The 21,459-nt window shown below is 46.6% G+C and overlaps 1 protein-coding gene across 1 annotated transcript in view; it reads right to left on the reverse strand.

Moving 5' to 3' along the window:
- Positions 1-1,674: 1,674 nt before the first annotated feature.
- The window catches only part of ECT2L (epithelial cell transforming 2 like), a 502,849-nt gene continuing 483,064 nt past the window's right edge, over positions 1,675-21,459 (reverse strand). The window contains exons 22-23 of the mRNA XM_069234316.1: positions 3,591-3,763; positions 1,675-2,427 (exon numbers count right to left, since the gene is read on the reverse strand). Of these exons, the coding sequence (XP_069090417.1) occupies positions 2,297-2,427; positions 3,591-3,763 (304 nt within the window). The 3' untranslated portion in view covers positions 1,675-2,296. The remainder of the gene's footprint in view (positions 2,428-3,590; positions 3,764-21,459) is intronic.

Genomic DNA, 21,459 nt, shown 5'->3' on the forward strand with positions numbered 1-21,459 from the left:
GTGGGTCAGAGGTATTAGGGGTGCCAGTGGAAGGGAATAAGATATTCTGAAACATAAACAACATTCTTGGTATCATCAATGTGTAGAATCACATGCCAAAACATAGGAAAATATAGGACCTAGCCAAACCGTAGCACAGCTGACATCAAATCAAAGAAACCTTTTAGAAGAGGAAGGGAAGTGGGCCCGCTCCATGAAGAGTACAGTTGAAAAGCCCTTTCTGTTTACTATAATCTTTGCCAGCACCGCCTTCAGTCTCTAATAACCTGGACAGACAAGATTGTAGTCACTGTCCAAAAGAGGTACTTAGGGAGGCTCCTAGACCTCACAATCTAGCTTTTGGCCACCTGGTACTTTAAATGGAGCTTCCCAAGTGGCCATGCAAGATTGTATAGCTCACTGAAGGAGAACAACAGGAAAAAGGCACGGAGCAGGGCAGCTCTACCAACAGCCTTTGTGTCCCAACAATATCATTACAACTGTCTGATCCTGTACACTCTAGGAAATTAAGTAGGGAAATTGCTGTATGAGCATGTAGCATTGTGTAGCACTGCTGTCTACATCATGTGACAGTGAGATTTCTAGAACTTTATTTTCCACCCGGGTACTTCCAAACATATTTACCATCTACTTAAAAAAGAGGCAAAGTGAGCCTATAAAGTAAAAAAAAAAATGCAATATGCATTTTTATGTATTACAGGCTATGTGAAACTGCATAATCAGATTTTTGAACCGTATGTAATGGATATGGCTCTTTAGCCATTTTTAGGAAACCTGGGGTGAAAAGTACACCATTTTGTCACAGGTTTTTCCAAAGGCTTCTTAAGGGCTGACCTGGCACAGAATTATTGGAATACTTCATTAGTGTCCCCTAAGAATCTCTGGGTTTTTAGTTCATTTATCTGAAAATTGTGCTGTAAATGTCAAAATTTGGCACCTTTTTTTCAAACCTTTAATAGGGGGGAATCCCGTCTAAGGCCCCATCACATAAAAAACATTCAGGCTCACTTGGTCCCCTTTGAGATAAGCATTAATGTCGCACCAGTTTAAAACTCCACTTGCGTTCACTGCTTTCAGTTGGTCAGATGATAGGAAAAAGATGGTGGGTGGCACCCACTGTAGCTGTGGTGGCTGTAAGGGGTGGATATTGACACCAACACCGGTGCTGGTGGCCAGCACCCTCCTAAGAAAAACAACTGGGCCAGGGCACTTGTTTTATTACTTTTCCCCCCTCAAATTAAGCACTGGCCCCCAGATGCATACCCTAAGCTACTTAGTACTTAAGATGCCTTTTATAGTAACAGATGTGATCTCAAATACATTAAAATGTGTAATGTGTTGCTGAGGACTACCAGACCTATCCCCTCTTCCTGTTTAGCACAGAGATCCCACATGGACTCTAGCTTTTCCATTGCTCTCTTTAGTGCTAATGTTTGCCATATACCGTGTATCAATTGCAGGGGGGTTCCAAGTTATGTTAGTGTTTTATCCCTACCAGTACTATTGAGATGTTATTTTCGGTCTTCAGCTCTCTCTGCAGTTTCATATCCCTTCTTTCTAGAAATATTTTGCCACAGAAAAATATCCATCCACTGTGTCCATTCTCCCAATGTTGCTGTTTCATCGTCCCTTATCACTCCTCCTCTACCGTGTAAGCATATTTCCCCGAAGGGCTTTTGGTTCAAACCACTCGCTTTTTATTTTTAATTTTAGCCATCTGAACGGTACACGGTCCTCTAGATAAAGTCCTGACATGTTGTCGTGTTGTCACCACCTTTTTCTGATGTTCGCTTCTCCTTAAGCACCTCTAAAGTAACACTGGAAACGCAGGTGCACAGCTGTACGTGTACATTGTGAATCACTACTATGCATGTATATTTGGCAATGAGAATGGAGGGCCCCAACTAAATCACTGAAAGCAATTGTAGAATGATATGGCACTTGGATTTCAAATGATGATACACAACAAGGCCAGGGGATGTAAAATGTGTGACCATGACAAATATCCCAGGGCTTGGCAATGGCAAAGCAAACATGTGCATTAGAATTACACAGGATATGGAGCCCTACAAATGCTACATCCACGTTTAAAGAACGTTTTTATAAATCAAAAGAAAACAACTATCATCTGAACGGACAACCCTGAGCGATTCCTCGCCATTGCATAGTTAATCATGTGCCGGAAAGAAACAATACATGCATATTGTTGGAACACAATGTGCAGAGCTTGTTTTGTTAACATCATGCCCATCGGTTTACTACAAACAGTCTAGTATTGGGATGTTTGATAAATGTGCTACTTTTTCGCAATACTGGCACTTATTGCACTCTGTGAGACAGACAGCCAGGTAAACTTATCTTCTTCGTTCTCTACAGAACAAATCCATTTCCGCTTTGGGCCTTGCAAAATGAAGGCATTTTTGACATCTAAGAAAGAAAGAAATATTAATGATTACATATGTTTCACCAAAATGTTGTGCTTTCATGTAATAACATTTCATATTCCAAAATTACTAAATGGCTGAAAGGGAACTGTACGCTCTTTTCCAGTGGCGCCCTCCAGTACTTCTCCAAAAACAAAGGAGCGTGGGCACTGCCAAAGAACTCAAAGGGCCTCTACTGGGTACACCATAATGACAAGGAGCCAGTAATGGAACACTGTGACGTGCCAGATCACGATTGGCAGGATTTCCATGGGAGGGTGAGGGTACTGCAGAATAAATCTTCATGTAAATAATTGGCACAGTCATGGCGCGATTTACAAAGCTATTTGCTCATCTAAGTATAGCTTAAATACACAAATATACATGTATATATATATATATTTTTTTTTTTTAACAATAGCTAAGCCATTATCAAAACATGGTTTTACTTCCCAGTCTAATGTTAGCTCAGTATACTATTATATGAGAGTAAATCTTCTACCAGGGGTCTGAATGAGCTTTCAGTTGCGGAATGCCATGGCAAGTTTTCTCCCAATGACAAACTGTTGGCTATGAATATTGACGAATTTTTTCAAAGGCCTTTACCACCCTGTCAATAGCCAGAAATTGACTCCTATAAAGGGGAAGAGTGAATTCCTTTCTGGAGTTGGAATTGGCAGGGACTACCCCAGAATAAGCCGAGTGTGGAACAGCGGTTCTTTCATTCACAAAAGGTTGCACATAAACTTGTTGTTACACGAGATTCATTTATCAGTATCAAAAAATGTAGGACCTGATCACAAGTCGATCGAAATCCCAGTAGCAAATTGGGCATCCAGCAATTAGAGGTTGTTCAATTTGCCCTCTTTCCAATTTTGAGCCTCAGAGTTGGAAATGAAATAAACCTTGTGCACGTTTTCACCCAATTACTGAAGTGCACAAATGGTCATTTGTGCTGTTTCCATGCAAGAATTTCACTATGTGTGACCTGCAAATAACTTGTGGAAAGAACTCAGCCTGGTCCTAATCTGGAGGGTTAATGTACAACATTGCCTTAAAATGATTTTAAACGATATACTAAAGTACACAAATGAACATATTTGCCAGGTTTAGATTTCCGATTTTACAATAAAAAACAAAGAAATGTAATCTGTGTGTAATGCCTACATTTAGAATCCGGGATGTCTTCTTGCAGCAGTCGGTGAAGGGCGACGGAAGCCGAGAATTGGTAGGATGTAAGCGAGGTCCTTTGGAAAGGTGTGGAGGAAACACTGCGGACCGCTAGGACCAGAGCATCGTTGAACAGGAAAAGACTCAGGTCGCTGATGTGCTCATAGACCCTACAATGGAGAGAAACATGTTTTTTTTTTTTTTAGCTCACTACCAAACAGGAGGATCCATGGGCGGAGAAGGACTCGAGGTTTGACTGAAGAGGTTTCTGATTTCATTTCTGTGTATCACATTGTCTCAATTCAGATATTTCAATAGCCATGGCTCCGTTCTCTGGATGATAACACCCTTGACTGAGTAGAAATAAAAACTGCAAGCCCTCTGTGACAGTGTACATCATATGGGAGTGACTTTTATTAATTGATGCAATAAATAAATATTTACTTTCTAATATTGCGCATATCACGCAGAGGTCTTCGGCCACTTATGGAATTATTTAAAGTTCATATAACTAATCCTACATAGATAAAACGATCTCTTGTGCATCACCATGCCTGTTAAGGGTTAAAAATACTGCTCTTTTTATTGCATCTAGCTTACTTTAATCAAGTGAAATCCCTTTGAATTTCCTTTGGTGCCAGTAGAACGGGCCAGTGTTAAAGCATAGGTTATCCTCTGGGGCCAACGAAGGCCGAGTTCAGTTAGAGCATGTGGCATTGTGGTGCAGACACTACATCATACTTAAGAGTTCGCATGTGCTGCAGTATGATAGGTGCACTTCTGCTGCATTTCCAGACCCGCCCTTCTTCTCATGCACGTCATTTAGGGGATGCAACTGCGACCCCCAGCTTGCCCCTCGCGACCCCTGACACTGCATCTGTGACCCCTGACCTCAGAGGAGGCAAAATGAAGTGCCAGGAACACAGGGGCAGCTGGCCTTATGGACGTTGCTTGGGGGTTCCACTGCCTTGTTTTCAATACGTTTTTTTCATTAATTAAACTAATAGTGAATAATATATTGTTCACTATTAGTGCAATAAAAAATGGAGTACAGTTAGCTGGAATATGATCCTCTTCGGCAGTTGAGGTAAGTTAAAAAAAAAAAAAAAAAAAAACACTTAAATGTACATTGTGTGCTTGCTTGCAGGCGACAGTGTGCTTATGTAAAAGAGTGTGTGTATGAGTGAATGTGTCTTAATGTAAGCATGTGTCTGTGTGAATGAACGTAGGGTGAAATAGTGTGTGATGTCACTTCCGCTGGCATTTTGGTGAATTGACGTCCATCCACCCCCCGCCATTGGGCAACCAACAACTCTGTTTTCCCCCTATTTATCACTCTTTCTCCTTTATCCATCTGCCTGTATATTCAACGAGCAGACAAAAAGTATTTTGCCTAAAGATAGTGTTTTTCATGAATTCTAGAGGAGAAAGGAAGTCAAGATTGGCCTTTAAGGCCCTGTTTCTGTCACAGAGCTGTGTTCAAACTAGGTTCTACTTATTTTCCCATCTCTAATCTGCTCTGCATTCCTAAATTCCAATGGAAAAACGAGCCACCTTCAAGCGACTCACCCACATGTACAAAGCCATACACAACGTCGGACTGGCCTACCTGAACTACTGGATCTCCTTCCACACCCCCGCCAGATCCCTCCGCTCCGCTCAACTGGCTCTGGCCAGAGGTCGATCCTTCACCTACATCTCAGCAAAGAGCTGAACAACCTGCCTCTATTCCTCAGACAAAGCCCATAGCTCACCATCTTCAGGAAGAACGTCAAGACATGGCTCTTCGGATGAGGTTCCGCCCCTCTCACCCTCCAGCGCCTTGGGACCCTCATGGGTGATTAACCGCGCTTTGGAAAAACTGATTGATTGTCCACCAAACGGTCGACTCACCAGCTCTATTTAGAGTTGGGCAAAGCGTCATCATTACTCTGCATGAGCCCCGGTGGCAGGAATATTAGTCCAACTGCCCAACGGACGTGCTTCAGATTTCACATTTTGGCGAGGCTTCATTTTCCAATTCCGCCTATCTTGATAAAACAATAGTGACACCTGTGGTGCTGATCAAGGCACGGTAGTACGTCTCTTGGCCTGAAAATATGCCTGGTTAGCAAGCACACTAAGGGCCATATTTATACTTTTTGACGCAAAACTGCGCTAACGCAGTTTTGCGCCCAAAAAATTAGCGCCGGCTAACGCCATTCTGAAGCGCCATGCGGGCGCCGTATTTATTGAATGGCGTTAGCCGGCGTTAGCCGACCGGCGCTGCCTGGTGTGCGTGAAAAAAAACCACGTACACCAGGCAGCGCCAGCGTAGGGAAAAATGCCGTTTGGGCGTCCTAAAATGGGGCAAGTCAGGCTGAGGCAAAAAAAACGTCTTAACCCGATTTGCGCCATTTTTTTTGGGGCGCCCAACCCCCATTAACATGACTCCTGTCTTAGCAAAGACAGGAGTCATGCCCCCTTGCCCAATGGCCATGCCCAGGGGACTTCTGTCCCCTGGGCATGGTCATTGGGCATAGTGGCATGTAGGGGGGCACAAATCAGGCCCCCCTATGCCACAAAAAAAAAAAAAAAATACTTACCACAACTTACCTTTTCTTCCCTGGGATGGGTCCCTCCATCCTTGGGTGTCCTCCTGGGGTGGGCAAGGGTGGCAGGGGGTGTCCCTGGGGGCTTGGGAGGGCCCCTCTGGGCTCATTCTGAGCCCCCAGGTCCCTTAACGCCTGATCTGACCCAGGTGCTAAAATCCGGCGCTAATGTGGGTTTTTTAGTCCCGCCCACTCCCGGGCGTCATTTTTGCCTGGGAGTATAAATACGACGCAATAGCATCGCAGTAATTTTTTAAGACGGGAACCCCTACCTTGCATATCATTAACGCAAGGAAGGTGTTCACGCAAAAAAATGACGCTAATTCCATGAACTTTGGCGCTAGACGCGTCTAACGCCAAAGTATAAATATGGAGTTAGTTTTGCGTCGAATTTGCGTCGAAAATAACGACGTAAATTCGGCGCAAACGGAGTATAAATATGCCCCTAAATAATTTGTTATTTCTCAACATCTGACTTAATAAGAGACATTCGGGTTGGGATAAAAAGGATTTTACAAGCGAGTTCTGAAACCGGGGATACTACTTTACCCAAACGTTCTTTAATCTGTGGGCATTCAAAAACAAAAAAAGCACAGAAATCTGCATCAGGAGATTTACGTCTGGAATACGTACTACCTCGTCCTTTATACATCTTTTCGATGCACTTAGGTATGACATAAGCTAGATGCAAGAAACTGAATTAATTTGAACCACAATTTCTCAACACTTGCTTAGTACGTTCTAAAGCTACTGTCCAATCCAGGTAGGGACTTTTCCAGTAGTTTTAAATTCCCAGAGCCACACACTCTTCTGATGTCAATCTGAGATGCTTCCAGAAATTAAATATGATAGACATAATGTTTTCCTGACCTCCTTGTGCATTAAGACAATACATTAAGTGTCTAGTGTTTGTAGCTCACTTAGGGCCTCATTTACGAGACACTGGTGCCAGGTGGCACAGCAACTGCCTTGCTGCGCCACCCTGCGCCAGCAGGAAAGGGCAGAAATGCGCCATATCTCCAAGATAAGGTGCATTTCTGTCCTCTCCCCCTGCGCTGGTGCACAAATTGCTGCCTAGAGCCAATGCTGGCACCTTTGCGAGTTGCAAAGATGCATGCGTTGCGGGGATGATTGTTTTTGTGCAGGAAGGGACACCATTCTGCACAAAAACAATTACAAGAGGTGTTTTCCTCCTTCTATGTGTGCTGCAGAATGCAACACACATAGAAAGAGGAAAAATGGGGAGAAGCAAAGATAATTCTCCCCATTGCGTCAGTCTTATGTCACCCCTGAGGTGGCATAGGAATCTGATGCATTACCAGCCTTATAAATCTGGGAATGAGTCAGAATCCTTCAGGTTCCATCTTTGTTTTGTAGGAACACCCCAAGCAACACCGATGAAACGCCCCTTTCACACAGTGCTATGCGTGAAAGGGGTCCATATTTACAAGGCCATGAAAAGCCACCCAAGGTGGCTTTGCGTGGGCTTGTAAATATGGGTTGGCAGGGTGTGTTACCAGAGCATCATAGAAAATGATGCTCTGGTGGCGCAATTTGCTGCAAGGGCCTCATAAAAGAGATCCTTGGTTCGTATCTCCTATGTCAGGGGGGAGCCTTTGATAAAGAGCAGTAAGTAACACATTTATTGGCTGGGATTTCATATGGGCCTCTAACATCAGAAAACAAGCCAAATGTATCATATTCAGATCATCAGACCCCATTATTGAGTTGGGGCTGCCTGTCGTGCAACATCATCACTTCATGAAAGTGTGATAGTCACCCTTTTGGGATCTCTGGTGCACAGATCTTCATGGATTGGAAGTACTGCAGGCATCTCTGCCAGCAATATTGCATTGTACTGACCAGTGAGCTGCAACCAGAGGCTGCTGTAATGTCACCAAGCACCACTTCATGCAGTGTTTCCAAGAGCACCCTTGACCCAAGATCTCTACCTTCTATGTTTGTCTCCTAAAGAACAGTCTGGTGGGCAACTCTAGCTGTGCCACCTAGAATAGTTCATAGTCTGTGGCACTCAATCTGCCCCCTTAAAGCAGAAGTTTTAGTTTCCTAAGAGCCATCCTCATTGTACTGGTGCCACCAGCCTAGGCATATCAACCTTGTGGCCGAGTGTAAGTGACAAGTAATCAAAAAAAGTTTATGATGAGGGTTGGGAGCAAACCTACTCAATAAGTCTAATGGTTCCCGATCCAATGTGCCGAATATTATAACACATCTACCTTTAGTGTGAATGCTTTTAATGAAGGTCACAAAAGAACCACTGGATGCAATCTAAATTAGTATTCCCTGTGCGTTGATAGAGAACATTGGTCAGTAGAGAAGGCCTCTCCATTTCTTGTAGAAATGAATATTCTTCCTGTTAGAGAAACAAGTCTCTTGCAAGGAGGCCGAGTGTCTGCTTCTCAGGGATGAATACATTCTACTGCTTAGCAGGAGCAGCAATGTCTGCACGTACCACGTTATAAAGTTGTACATACTTTTAGTAGTCATGTTGATTGTGAAACCCAGGGGAAGGGAATGACTGAGGTCATTGCTTTTTTCGGGACCATTTGCCAGCTCTGCAATCCAAAGCCTGCTGTTCTGTGAACCAACTGCTCACACTAATTAGATCTCATCAAGCTAAATGTAACACCCTTTGCAGGAACAAACCTCAACAGTCAACATGAGGACAAAACCCATTTAACGGTCCATCCATTCAAACTTTAAGCAACTTGAGTATTCGTGCCATTTTATACGTCGCAAGAATGAAGAGGGTGTGTTACAACAGTGGGCTCTCCACACTGACAGCCAGCCACCATCTTAATAAGATTCATGCAGCACTGATGTAGAATACTTGAGAGTGATAGTTAAACACTCCCAATCTCCTCGTAAAGAGGAGTACAGAACATTCTGATTCAATACTAAGTAGAGTATAAATGCTTTAAGTCTTCATTAACTATAATCCGCAGTCATGGGAGTGGTCTGCTGTTTTGGACTTGAGTCAGGCTGTGAGATATCCCACATGCAGTTTATCCTGGTCGTTGAAGTTTCTGAGTCACAGGGGGGTGGGGGTGGAAGGGGCACTAGCTGGTGTCGGGCCCCCTCTGATTCCTACTGCACTGCCATATCTGAAACCAGTCCCCCTCCTTCATCTGTGGTCTGGTCTCTTTTTGGCCCATCACGGTGGCTTGTTCTGTTGCATTTCCACGGACCGACAATAGCCACAATATCTATCTAGAGTTGCGGGATCATCCAAGGTGAACCCCTGACTCTTCGCTTAGTCCCATGCCTTTGACAGGAAGGAGTATGATTTGGTCACATCCAGAATTTTAAACTTACTTGGCTGTGAAAAGCAGCATGTCTTTCAGACCCATCTGCGCAGCCTCCGTTTAACCTCAGGAATGAGTTACACTTCTGATGTACTGCCACATTCTAGTGAGAAAACACGAGATGTTCTCTTTGAATCTCGGACCATTTTGCCTGGTTCTCTATAGAATGTGATGCCAGACTGTAAAATTCAGCAGAGGCATAATAACAGGTCTGGTTGGTGCTCTGTGTACTTGAAAAAGAACAGGCACTCGTGTGAACTCGTTCAGGGATGGCTGGTGTTAATGGGCATGAGGGGTGTCGCCCTTCAACCCTGGGGGAGAAGGAAAGAGACGAACCACGACCAGCTAGCAATAAATTGTGCTTTCTGCTCGATAACAACACTGTCTAAATTGTTGTTTTTGTTTGGGGGGGAACATGATGGGCCTTGGGCCCGTTCATTGGCTGGGAGAGGAAAACCTCGCCTTAGAAGCATAAGCCTGTGCAGTGACGACACACTGGTGGGCGTTACTGCCAGGAACAGATTTTAATTTTGGGTGTTATTTACATGGCTCAAGGCAGGGTTGGGCGACCTACATTAATCTCGATGACTGGAGGCGGGGCAGGCCGTTTGGGACAATGTAAGAGTGGGTGTCTGTGACCTCTGCCCCTTCACTTTCACCCTGCAACACCTGCTGATTATCTTCAGATCGGTGTGCTGGGGCTTGGGGGAGGAGTTAAGCAGTTTTCTTTGAGGCTGAGTTACCTCTGGGTTCGTAATGTCCGCCAGTGCAGCCCAGTGAGCAGAGAGAATAAGTTGGCAAGCCTAATGTGTGCAGCTTTCTTTCATCCCACTATTTGGAATTCAGGATATATATATATATATATATATATATATATATATATATATATATATATTTATTGCGCAGGTGCATCTGGCCGCTCGTTTAGGCACCAAGGGCCGTATTTATACTCCGTTTGCGCCGAATTTGCGTCGTTTTTTTCGACGCAAATTCGACGCTAAACTAACGCCAACTAACGCCATATTTATACTATGGCGTTAGAGGCGAATAGCGCCAAAGTTCCCGGAATGTGCGTCATTTTTTAGCGTGAACCCCTTCCTTGCGTTAATGATATGCAAGGGAGGCGTTCCCGTCTAAAAAATGACTCCCAGGCCTTTACGTGGTATTTATACTCCCGGGCAAAAGAGACGCCCGGGAGTGGGCGTGGCTAAAAACGGCGCATTTGCGCCGCTTTTTAACGCCTGGGTCAGGCAAGGGACAAGTGGGCTCAAAAGGTTAAGGGACAAGTGGGCTCAAAATGAGCCCAGAGTGCCCTCCCCTGCCCCCAGGGACCCCCCCTGCCACCCTTGCCCACCCCAGGAGGACACCCAAGGCTGGAGGGACCCACCCCAGGGACATTCAGGTAAGTATTTTTTTATTTTTTTTTAATAATTTTTTTTGGCATAGGGGGGCCTGATTTGTGCCCCCCTACATGCCACTATGCCCAATGGCCATGCCCAGGGGACAGAAGTCCCCTGGGCATGGCCATTGGGCAAGGGGGCATGACTCCTATCTTTACAATGATAGGAGTCATGTTGATGGGGGATGGGCGTCGAAAATAAATGGCGCAAGTCGGGTTACGACGATTTTTTCGACGTAACCTGACTTGCCCCATTTTAAGACGCCCATGCGCCATTTTCCCCCTACGCCGGCGCTGCCTGGTGTACGTGGTTTTTCTCGCGCACACCAGGCAGCGCCGGTCTGCTTGCGCCGGCTAACGCCATTCAATAAATACGGCGCCCGCATGGCGCTTCAGAATGGCGTTAGCCGGCGCAAAACTTTTTGACGCTAAACTGCGTTAGCGCAGTTTAGCGTCAAAAAGTATAAATATGGGCCCAAGTCTCTCCTTTCCATTATGGTTCCTCCCACTCAGTCTTCTTTTCACTCACTATCCTCCTCTCTCACTTTATTCCCTCTCTCACTTGCCTACCCATATGCATTTTGGGGCATATTTATACTCCGTTTGCGAGGAATTTGCGTGTTTTTTTCGACGCAAATTCGACGCAAAACTAACTCCATATTTATACTTTGGCGTTAGACGCGTCTAGCGCCAAAGTTCATGGAGTTAGCGTCATTTTTTTGCGTGAACACCTTCCTTGCGTTAATGATATGCAAGGTAGGCGTTCCCATCTTAAAAAATGACTCCGATGCATATGCATCGGATTTATACTCCTGGGCAAAAATCACGCCCGGGAGTGGGCGGGTCTAAAAAACCCGCATTAGCGCCGGATTTTAGCGCCTGGGTCAGGGCAGGCGTTAAGGGACCCGTGGGCTCAGAATGAGCCCAGAGGTGCCCTCCCCTGCCCCCAGGGACACCCCCTGCCACCCTTACCCACCCCAGGAGGACACCCAAGGATGGAGGGACCCACCCCAGGGACATTAAGGTAAGTCCAGGTAAGTTTTTTTTTTTTTTTTTGTGGCATAGGGGGGCCTGATTTGTGCCCCCCTACCTGCCACTATGCCCAATGACCATGCCCAGGGGACAGAAGTCCCCTGGGCATGGCCATTGGGCAAGGGGGCATGACTCCTGTCTTTGCTAAGACAGGAGTCATTTCAATGGGGGATGGGCGTCGTAAAAAAATGGCGCAAATCGGGTTGTGGCGATTTTTTTGCCTCAGCCTGACTTGCACCATTTGTGGATGCCCATACGCCATTTTCCCCCCTACGCCGGCGCTGCCTGGTGTACGTCGTTTTTTTTAACGCACACCAGACAGCGCCGGCAGCTAACGCCGGCTAACGTCATTCAACAGAATGGCGTTAGCCGGCGCTAATTTTTATGACGCAAAACTGCGTTGGCGCAGTTTTGCGTCAAAAAGTATAAATATGGGCCTTTATTTGTTTTCAGTTTTATTCAGCATGAGCTCTACCCGAAGTTATTGGAGCACTTTACAAAGCTTCACAAAAGACTGTTTGCCCGTGTCTGGACGCCAAGCATGGCCCACTACGACTAGCCCTGCCTCAGCACAAAGAGAGGGGCAGGTATGTGCACCCCACAGAGAAAATAATGCTTCATACCACAGCAGAGTAAATGTAAAATATGTTAGGTCGGCTGGTCCTTTAGCATTCTGCCAGTGAACTCTGTGTCCTCAGTATGTCTCTTCTCTGCACCTTCAGTATGAATTCTCACGAGTAATTAGTTCACATTCCTTCCTGCGCTCCTTACCTGGAGGGGTCATTAAAGGATGATAAATGCCTAGTTGATGGCGGGAGCCGCAGAGAGAAAAAAAAGAGCAAATAATAACATTGGCAAATACCTGTTTGTGCAATTTCTCACATTTCGTATTACTCTAATCTAGGAAAAGACAAAAAAAAAAGTGAAAACGTGCTACTGCTGCTCTAGCGTGCTGTGACAAACCAGTGTCGCACCTCTCCAAACTCTAAGGGCCTGATTAAAAAAAAAAAGTGGTGCCTCCCCTAACGCCACCATGTGTGCGCTGTATTTAATATACAGCACACCATGGCGGTAATTAGGGAAATAGTGTGAGAATTTTTTAGGCTAGTTCAGCGCTTTGCAGGATTATTGTATACCAGTGGCGGCCCGTCCTTTAGGGCGGAGGGGCCACGTCCCCCCACCCCATGAAGAGTGTCTGTCAGGCTGAACAAAGGTCAGCCTGACAGACACTCTTCATGTTCAGGTCAGGCAGCCAGGAGCAGACATGCGCGATTTGCGCAGACTCCTTGCTGCCTGAGCTGAACTTTGCTGGGCTGAGGAGATCACAGCTCCTATGGGCGTGACCTCCTCGGCCCAGTAAAGGTGCCTCGAGGCCCTCCCCTGGGTGACGAGGAAAGAGTCACCAATTGACACTCTCCCTGGGCGCTTCAGGTTTATGCCCTGAAGAGCCCAGGGCGAGTGTCAATCAGTGACACTTCGTCACAGAGTGGGGTGGGGTCAGCAGTCTCACTGACCCCATCCCACTCTGTGATGAGGCTGGGACTGCTGCCTTCCCTCATTGGCTGACCTTAGGTCAGCCAATGAGGGAAGGCAGCAGTCCCAACCCTCCTGGGACCTGGAGGCTAAAGGTGTGTGTGTGTGTGTGTGTGTATGTTATGTTTTACATTGAATGTTTGGTGCGCACGTGCATGTTTGAGTGTTATGAGTGTTGTTAATGGATGTGCGTGTGTGTGTGAAAGAATGAATGTGTGTGATCTTGTAAAATCAATGTTTGGTGCGTGCGTGCATGTTTGAATGGAATGAGTGTTTTTAATGGATGAGCGTGCATGCGTGTCTGTGTGTGAAAGAATGAGTGTGTGTGTGTGTGTGTGTGTGTGTGTGTGTGTGTGTGTGCCCCGCCCGCCCCCCCTCCCAAAGCTGACGGCCACCACTGTTGTATACAATTCTGACTCTAATCCTGCAAAGCACCCAGAAGCCCACTGAAACCAATGGTGTGCTTCTTTTTATCGGCTGCTATGAGCTATTCTGCTCATTTTAACAGCTGCTATTAGATTTCTTTGCTACATTTTTTCTGCCCTCCTAACCGGGGAATGCACTTGTGCATACATTATGCCTGGCACAGGCTATTTTTTCAGCCCCCCTATCGGGGGAATGCCCCTGTGCATATATTATGCCTGGCACAGGCATAATGCAGCGCAAAGGAGTACAAAGCAGTGTAATACATGCATTGCACCACTTTGTAAATTTGGTGCAGCGATTTTTGGCCTCATTGGGCCACATTAGCGTAAAATAAAAAATGACGCTAATGTGGTGAAAGGAGGCGCCAGGGGGCTCTTAAATTTGCCCCTAAGTGTGCTTGTGGGTTGCGGTAGCCTACTTTAGGGTAACGCCTAACTTATTCAGCTCCAATGCTGACGATCACTGCCTGCTTTAGGACACAGAGCAGGGTGGGTGGCTGCAGTTTGGTACAGATGCCTTTAACTCACTGATGTTTCAGAATTTCTTATGTTCCCATTCAATAATAGAAATGTCAACGTAATGCGGCTGATGAATATCTGCTGGAGAGATCGGAGTTTTCTTTGGTGCAGTTTGGCTCATTTTAAAGAGGTGTAAAGGGGTTAATGTATCTACTGCAAAGCACAATGTGTGCCATGCAGATAACAGAGTTGTATTTTAAGTTACTGGTTTTGTCACATCAATCGTTTTGTTACTTGTAGCTCATAAGTTTTCTGCAGCACACATAGAAAGAGGAAAATGCCTCAGGGGATTGTTTTGTGCAGGAAGGTGCCCCTTCCTGCACAAAATCAATCCTGCTTATTACGCAGGCATCCATGCACCAAGTGCAAGGCTGTCTGCTTTGGTGCTACTAAGCACATTGAGCGCCACCGCAGGAAAAAAGCAGGAATGTACCATATTATGTTAAATACTGTGAATTCCTGCCCTTTTCCTGTCACACAGCACAGCAAGTCACCTTGCTGTGCTGTGTGACAATTCAATAAATACACCCGAAGTGATTTGCCCAGAATCACAGGATGTTGAGCTGCCGCCAAGACTCAAAACTTTTTACACAGTCAGCAGCTCTGACCATTATGCTACATTCTCTCCAAGCTATGAGCTAGCATAAAAGAGCTGCATGCAAAAAGGCAAGGCATAGATTCAAAACCCTCTTGTTTTTTTTTCTATTTCAGCAATCTTTAGTTAATCTAAGTTTGCTAAACAAAAGGGTAGCTTTAGATAGTAATGAATTCTTATTAGTAAAGCAATTCTAAAAGGCACAGATCTTGCACAGCTCTTGCTTTAAGCTTCACTGACTGATCTTTAGCATACAACACATACATGTGCAGAAGTATCTTAAGTTATTTGAAGTCACAAGATCACTCTTCTGCTAAGACTCCCATTAATCAAAGACATGCATGCAAATCCTGTTTCTACCAGTCAGAAGGAACATCAGGCAGTTTATCTGTGTTTTGTGTAGTGTTTGTGTGTTGAGAAACTCCACTTTGAGAAGCTCTAGTGTGTCTGAAAATAGAATATTTGCGCTCAGTGATCCACATTTGATCAGATCCTTTGCTGGTCCGACTCATAAACATAAACAAATCTTCTATTCTACACATTTCTTGAGCCCAAACAAGTTGAGCTTTCATGGGAGTCAATGTGGCAGCACGGCTACTGCTGCTGGCCATGCACAGCCAGCGCCACCATGTGCTGGTGCCGAGCACTGAAAATCACTGGTTGAAATCAAGTATTGCGACCATGTGCATTGTGGAACTGGGTTCGAATCCTGGCCTCTGCTCATCATCCAGCAAACTTCCTGGCACTGCAGGCTGTGTTTCTTGCCATGAAAAGCGCTGTTATGTATAAATCACATTTTATTTTGGATTTTTACATAGCGCAAGTCTTGCTCAAGGACATAAGTTATATCCTGGGCAAGGTCTGTGCTTTGTAAAACTGACTAAAGTTTCAAAAATTCCTTATTGACATTTGCCTTAAAATGCACCATTTACTACTCTTTCTTCAGAATTTGTTCTGCCACCCTCATATGACGGCTGAGCTCACACACACTGGTCGCTTAATAAAACACATCCCCCCAGCTTTTACACCCCACCACTTTCAAATGTCACCATCTGCCACTGGAAGCGTTCCATTAAAAGAACTTGGAGAGGCCTTGCAGTGCTACCATAGTGTAGGAGGCTGGCCTGGCTTATAGTGGGTACCTTGTGGTACTTACACCTTGTGCTAGGTCCAGTTATCCCATATTAATAGATTAGAGACGTTCTAGCAGCTTAGGCTGCTAGAGGTAGCTATAGCAGAGCAGCTTAGGCTGAACTAGAAGACATGCAAAGCTCCTACTATACCACTTATATCACTTAGCACTATATCATAAGAAAACACAATACTCAGAGTTACTAAAAAATAAAGGTACTTTATTTTAGTGACAATATGCCAAAAGTATCTCAGAGGATATACTCCCTTAGGAGGTAAGTAATATACACAAAATATACACACACAAACCAAAATCAGGTAAGTAACAGTTAGAAAAGTAGTGCAAACAGTGTACAACACAATAGAATGCAATAGGGAGAAATAGGCATAGGGGCAACACAAACCATATACTCCATAAGTGGAATGCGAACCACGAATGGACCCCAGGCCTAGTGTAGTGTGTAGAGGGTCACTGGGAGTGTAAGAAAACACTAAGGGTGTCCAAAATACCCCACCCCAAGACCCTGAAAAGTAGGAGTAAAGTTACCCTACTACCCCCAGAAAGGCAGTAATGTCGAGATAGGGGATTCTGCAAGGACAACAACTGACTGCAAAACACTGAAGACAGATTCCTGGACCCGAGGACCTGCAAAGGAAAGGGACCAAGTCCAAGAGTCACGCAAGTGTCCGGGGGGGGGGGGGGGGACAGAATCCCACTAAACCCTGGATGAAGGTGCAAAAGGGCTGCCTCCGGGTGAAAGAAGCCAAAGATTCTGCAACAACGGAAGGTGCCAGGAACTTCTCCTTTGGTCAGAAGATGTCCCACGGCGTGTTGGAGGATTCAGAGTTGTTTCCACGCCGAAAGACCGCAAACAAGCCTTGCTAGCTGCAAGAGTCGTGGTTGAGGATTTTGGGCGCTGCCAGGGCCCAGGAGGGACCACGAGGTCGCCCCTTGGAGGAGGAGACAGAGGGGGCGCTCAGCAACACAGAGAGCCCACGCAGCAGCAGGCAGCACCCGCAGAAGCACCTGAACAGGCACTTAGAAGATCTGAGGAAGACAGTCGACTCAGAGCAACAAAGGAGGGTCCCATGACGTCAGAGTCCAACTCAGCGAGTTGGGCAATGTAGGTCGGAGTGCTGGGGACCTGGGCTAGGCTGTGCACAAACGAAGTCTTTCAAAAGTGTACAGAAGCCCGAACAGCTGCAGTTCACGCAGTACAGAGGATTACTGTCTGGCGTTGGGAGGCAAGGACTTACCACCACCAAATTTGGACAGAAGGGCCACTGGACTGTCGAAGACACTTGGACCCAGCTCCTGTGTTCCAGGGACCGCGCTCGTCAGGATGAGAGGGGACCCCGAGGACCGGTGATTCAGAAGTTTGGTGCCTGAGTTGGCAGGGGGAAGATTCCGTTGACCCACGGGAGATTTCTTCTTGGCTTCCAGTGCAGGGTGAAGGCAGACAGCCCTCAGAGCATGCACCACCAGGAAACAGTTGAGAAAGCCTGCAGGATGAGGCGCTACAATGTTGCTGGTAGTCTTCTTGCTACTTTGTTGCGGTTTTGAGGGCGTCCTGGAGCAGTCAGCGGTCGATCCTTGGCAGAAGTCGAAGAGGGAAGTGCAGAGGAACTCTGGTGAGCTCTTGCATTTGTTATCTGAAGAGAAACCCACAGGAGAGACGCTAAATGGCCCTCAGAGGAGGATTGGATACCTAACCAGGTAAGAGCCTATCAGGAAGGGTCTCTGACGTCACCTGCTGGCAATGGCCACTCAGAGGTCTCCATTGTGCCCTCACACCTCTGCATTCAAAATGGCAGAGGTCTGGGACACACTGGAGGAGCTCTGGGCACCACCCCTGGGGTGGTGATGGAAAGGGGAGTGGTCACTCCCCTTTCCTTTGTCCAGTTTCGCACCAGAGCAGGGGCTGGGGGCTCCCTGAACCGGTGTAGACTGGCTTATGCAAGGAGGGCACTATCTGTGCCCTTCAAAGCATTTCCAGAGGCCAGGAGAGGCTACTCCTCCCAGGCCCTTCGCACCTATTTCCAAAGGGAGAGGGTGTAACACCCTCTCTCAGAGGAAATCCTTTGTTCTGCCTTCCTGGGACCAGGCTGCCCAGGCCCCAGGGGGGCAGAAACCTGTCTGAGGGGTTGGCAGCAGCAGTAGCTGCAGAGGAGACCCCGGAAAGTTAGTTTGGCAGTACCTGGGCTTTATGCTGGAGACCCAGGGATGCATGGAATTGTCACCCCAATACCATAATGGTATTGGGGTGACAATTCCATGATCCTAGACATGTTACATGGCCATGTTCGGAGTTACCATTGTGACGCTACATATAGGTATTGACCTATATGTAGTGCACGCGTGTAATGGTGTCCCCGCACTCACAAAGTCCGGGGAATTTGCCCTGAACAATGTGGGGGCACTTTGGCTAGTGCCAGGGTGCCCACACGCTAAGTAACTTTGCACCTAACCTTCACTAAGTGAGGGTTAGAAATATAGGTGACTTATAAGTTACTTAAGTGCAATGTAAAATGGCTGTGAAATAACGTGGACATTATTTCACTCAGGCTGCAGTGGCAGTCCTGTGTAAGAATTGTCTGAGCTCCCTATGTGTGGCAAAAGAAATGCTGCAGCCCAAAGGGATCTACTGGAACCCCAATCCCCTGGGTACCTAGGTACCATATACTAGGGAATTATAAGGGTGTTCCAGTGTGCCAATCAGAATTGGTAAAATTAGTCACTAGCCTGCAGTGACAATTGTAAAAGCAAAGAGAGCATAAACACTGAGGTTCTGGTTAGCAGAGCTTCAGTGATACAGTTAGCACCACACAGGGAACACATACAGGGCATACTTTATGAGCATTGGGGTCCCGATTAGCAGGATCCCAGTGACACAGGCAAAAACAAACATACATACAGTAAAAATGGGGGTAACATGCCAGGCAAGATGGTACTTTCCTACACATAGTGCTCATTCTTTCAGGAAAAATTCCACACTGAGTGCTTCAGATCTTTTGGGCATCCCTATAAGAGGAATATTTTTCCGGCAAGATAGTCTCCCAGACTTTGCTGCTCTATATTTCAGGTAGCGAGTGGGGTCTCAAAGTTATGAATCTTAAGACTGTGAGAGATGTCTGGTTTCACTGAGGACAGTGCGGATGTAATTTATGTGACCCTGTCTGCTTTTTTAGATTTGCTCTCAGGATGCCCACATACAGTTGCCACTATATGAATTTTGGATTCAAGTGCTTGTAGTGGCAGGTATGAAGGATGCGATGGAGACAAATTTCATGTTAATATCTTTTATTCTTGCCACAAGAAATAAGGCCCACGAGCAGCCGGCCGGCCGCAACACCACGCTTTGTTCGCGCCTCTGCCTCTCCGCCGCGCCGCCCCCTGACCTCACGACCGTCCTCGTTACAGATTGGTCGTGGCGTCATGAGGCGCCTAAACATAGAAGACAGACTAGTTCTGTCCCTCCGGCCTCGTGCGTTAACTCACATACGACATCTCCCTTTTCAACAGAACAAGAAACTTAAGGAACTTCACCTCATAACAAAATCTTCGAACCTCTTGGGTGCTCGGATACGCCTAATTGGCCTGCTCGGAGTAACACACTGAAGTGAATTCGCCTTGACGGCGCACGCATCCTCTAGGCTTGACCCCATTACATTGTGACTGTCGCTCTCCACAGATTCGGGCCTGCAACAATTCTGTCCTGAGGCAGCCGTCAAGCCACGCCATGCCTTCTCGCATCGCTCCGCACTCCCCTGTCCACTCATTCCTGGACTGGAAGGCGTATTCACACATTCCTCCTCATCAATGACTACATCCCTGGCTTCGTGAGTTTGCCACTCGTCAACATCATCCGTGCCTTCGGCCCCATCCACACGGACATCTTTCATGATGATTTTCTCTTGCCCAGCCTTGAGCCTAACTATGTCGTCCTTGCTCCGCCACCCCGCTCCTTCCAGACAGACTGCCCCTCTTGTCACTCCTTGCACACGCACCGGGGTTTGAAACACAGACTCCCCCTTCATCACCCTGTTGGGTTTCTTCACCAATACCCAATCCCCTTGCGCTATATTTTTAGTTTTGGCTCTATTCACCATGTCAGCGTACCTCTTATTGTTTTCCTGTTTGGCCACTATTCTTGCTTTGACTCTCAATCTCTCATCAGATTCTGCCTCAATTTCCCGGTTCATGTCATACCACTTATTGAATTTGGGGGTAAGCTCACTCATGCATCTTCTCCCTCTCATCAAATAAAACGGAGTGTGTCCAGTAACCTCACTGGGCGTGTTATGGAAAGTGTTCACTTTGTCCGCCAGAAACGCTTTCACATTCATGTTGGAAGCGATCGCCTGTTGCACGCCCTCTTTGAGGAATCTATTCATACGCTCAACCTGCCCATTGCTCTTCGGGCTGTACAGTGGGGTTTTCTCCTGCTTAATCCCCAACCTGGACAGGAAATCCGTCATCCGCCTGGACACTAGCTGGGTGCCGTTGTCCGACACCATGATCTTCGGCTGTCCCTCAATCGCGAAAATGTTCGTCAATGCCTTGATCACTCGTTCAGTGGTAACTTCCCTGACGAACTTGTAGTGAATCCATTTGGAGAAGTAATCCGTAAGGACGATGAGATGTCTACACTCGTCAGGTAGCCTTGTAAATGGGCCCGCAAAATCAATGGCAATCTTGTTCCACGGGCCGGCAGGTATGTCCACCAGCTGCAACTCTCCTTTTGTCGTCTTCCAGTGCTTATCGGCCCTTAAGCACGGTCCACACCGATCAATGAATCTGCTGACATCGCTGCACATCCCTGGCCACCAGTAGTACTGCTTGAGGAGATTCTTTGTAGCGGTATTGCCCGGATGGCCTTTATGGGCAATCCTGATTAGCTTGTCTCTTAAACTTTCCGGAGGTACAAACAGCTCGTGTCTCTTCACAAAGCCGCCTTCGATGGTGAGTTCGGGACTAATCTGTTGGAAACTTCTGAGTGCCCCGTGCAAGTTCCGGATAGGGGGCCAATGAGCCTTCATGTGGTCCATCACCCTCCGCATAGTCCCGTCCTTCTCCTGAGCCGTCAGCCATTCTTCCTCTGATATGGATCCCTCGCACATGGCTGTTGCGTCAACCATTGCCACAACGCACTCCGTGTCGTCCAGGGAATCATTCTCCTCATCCGGGATCGGTATGCGAGATAGGCAATCCGCCCTGCAGTTGAGGCCCCCTTTGATGTGTCTGACGGTGAAGTGATATTCTTGCAACTTAGACAGTAGACGTAGGAGCCTAGAGCTGGCTTTGCCATTGCCAC

The sequence above is a fragment of the Pleurodeles waltl genome, chromosome 5 (assembly GCF_031143425.1).
Source record: "Pleurodeles waltl isolate 20211129_DDA chromosome 5, aPleWal1.hap1.20221129, whole genome shotgun sequence".
NCBI lineage: Eukaryota > Metazoa > Chordata > Amphibia > Caudata > Salamandridae > Pleurodeles > Pleurodeles waltl.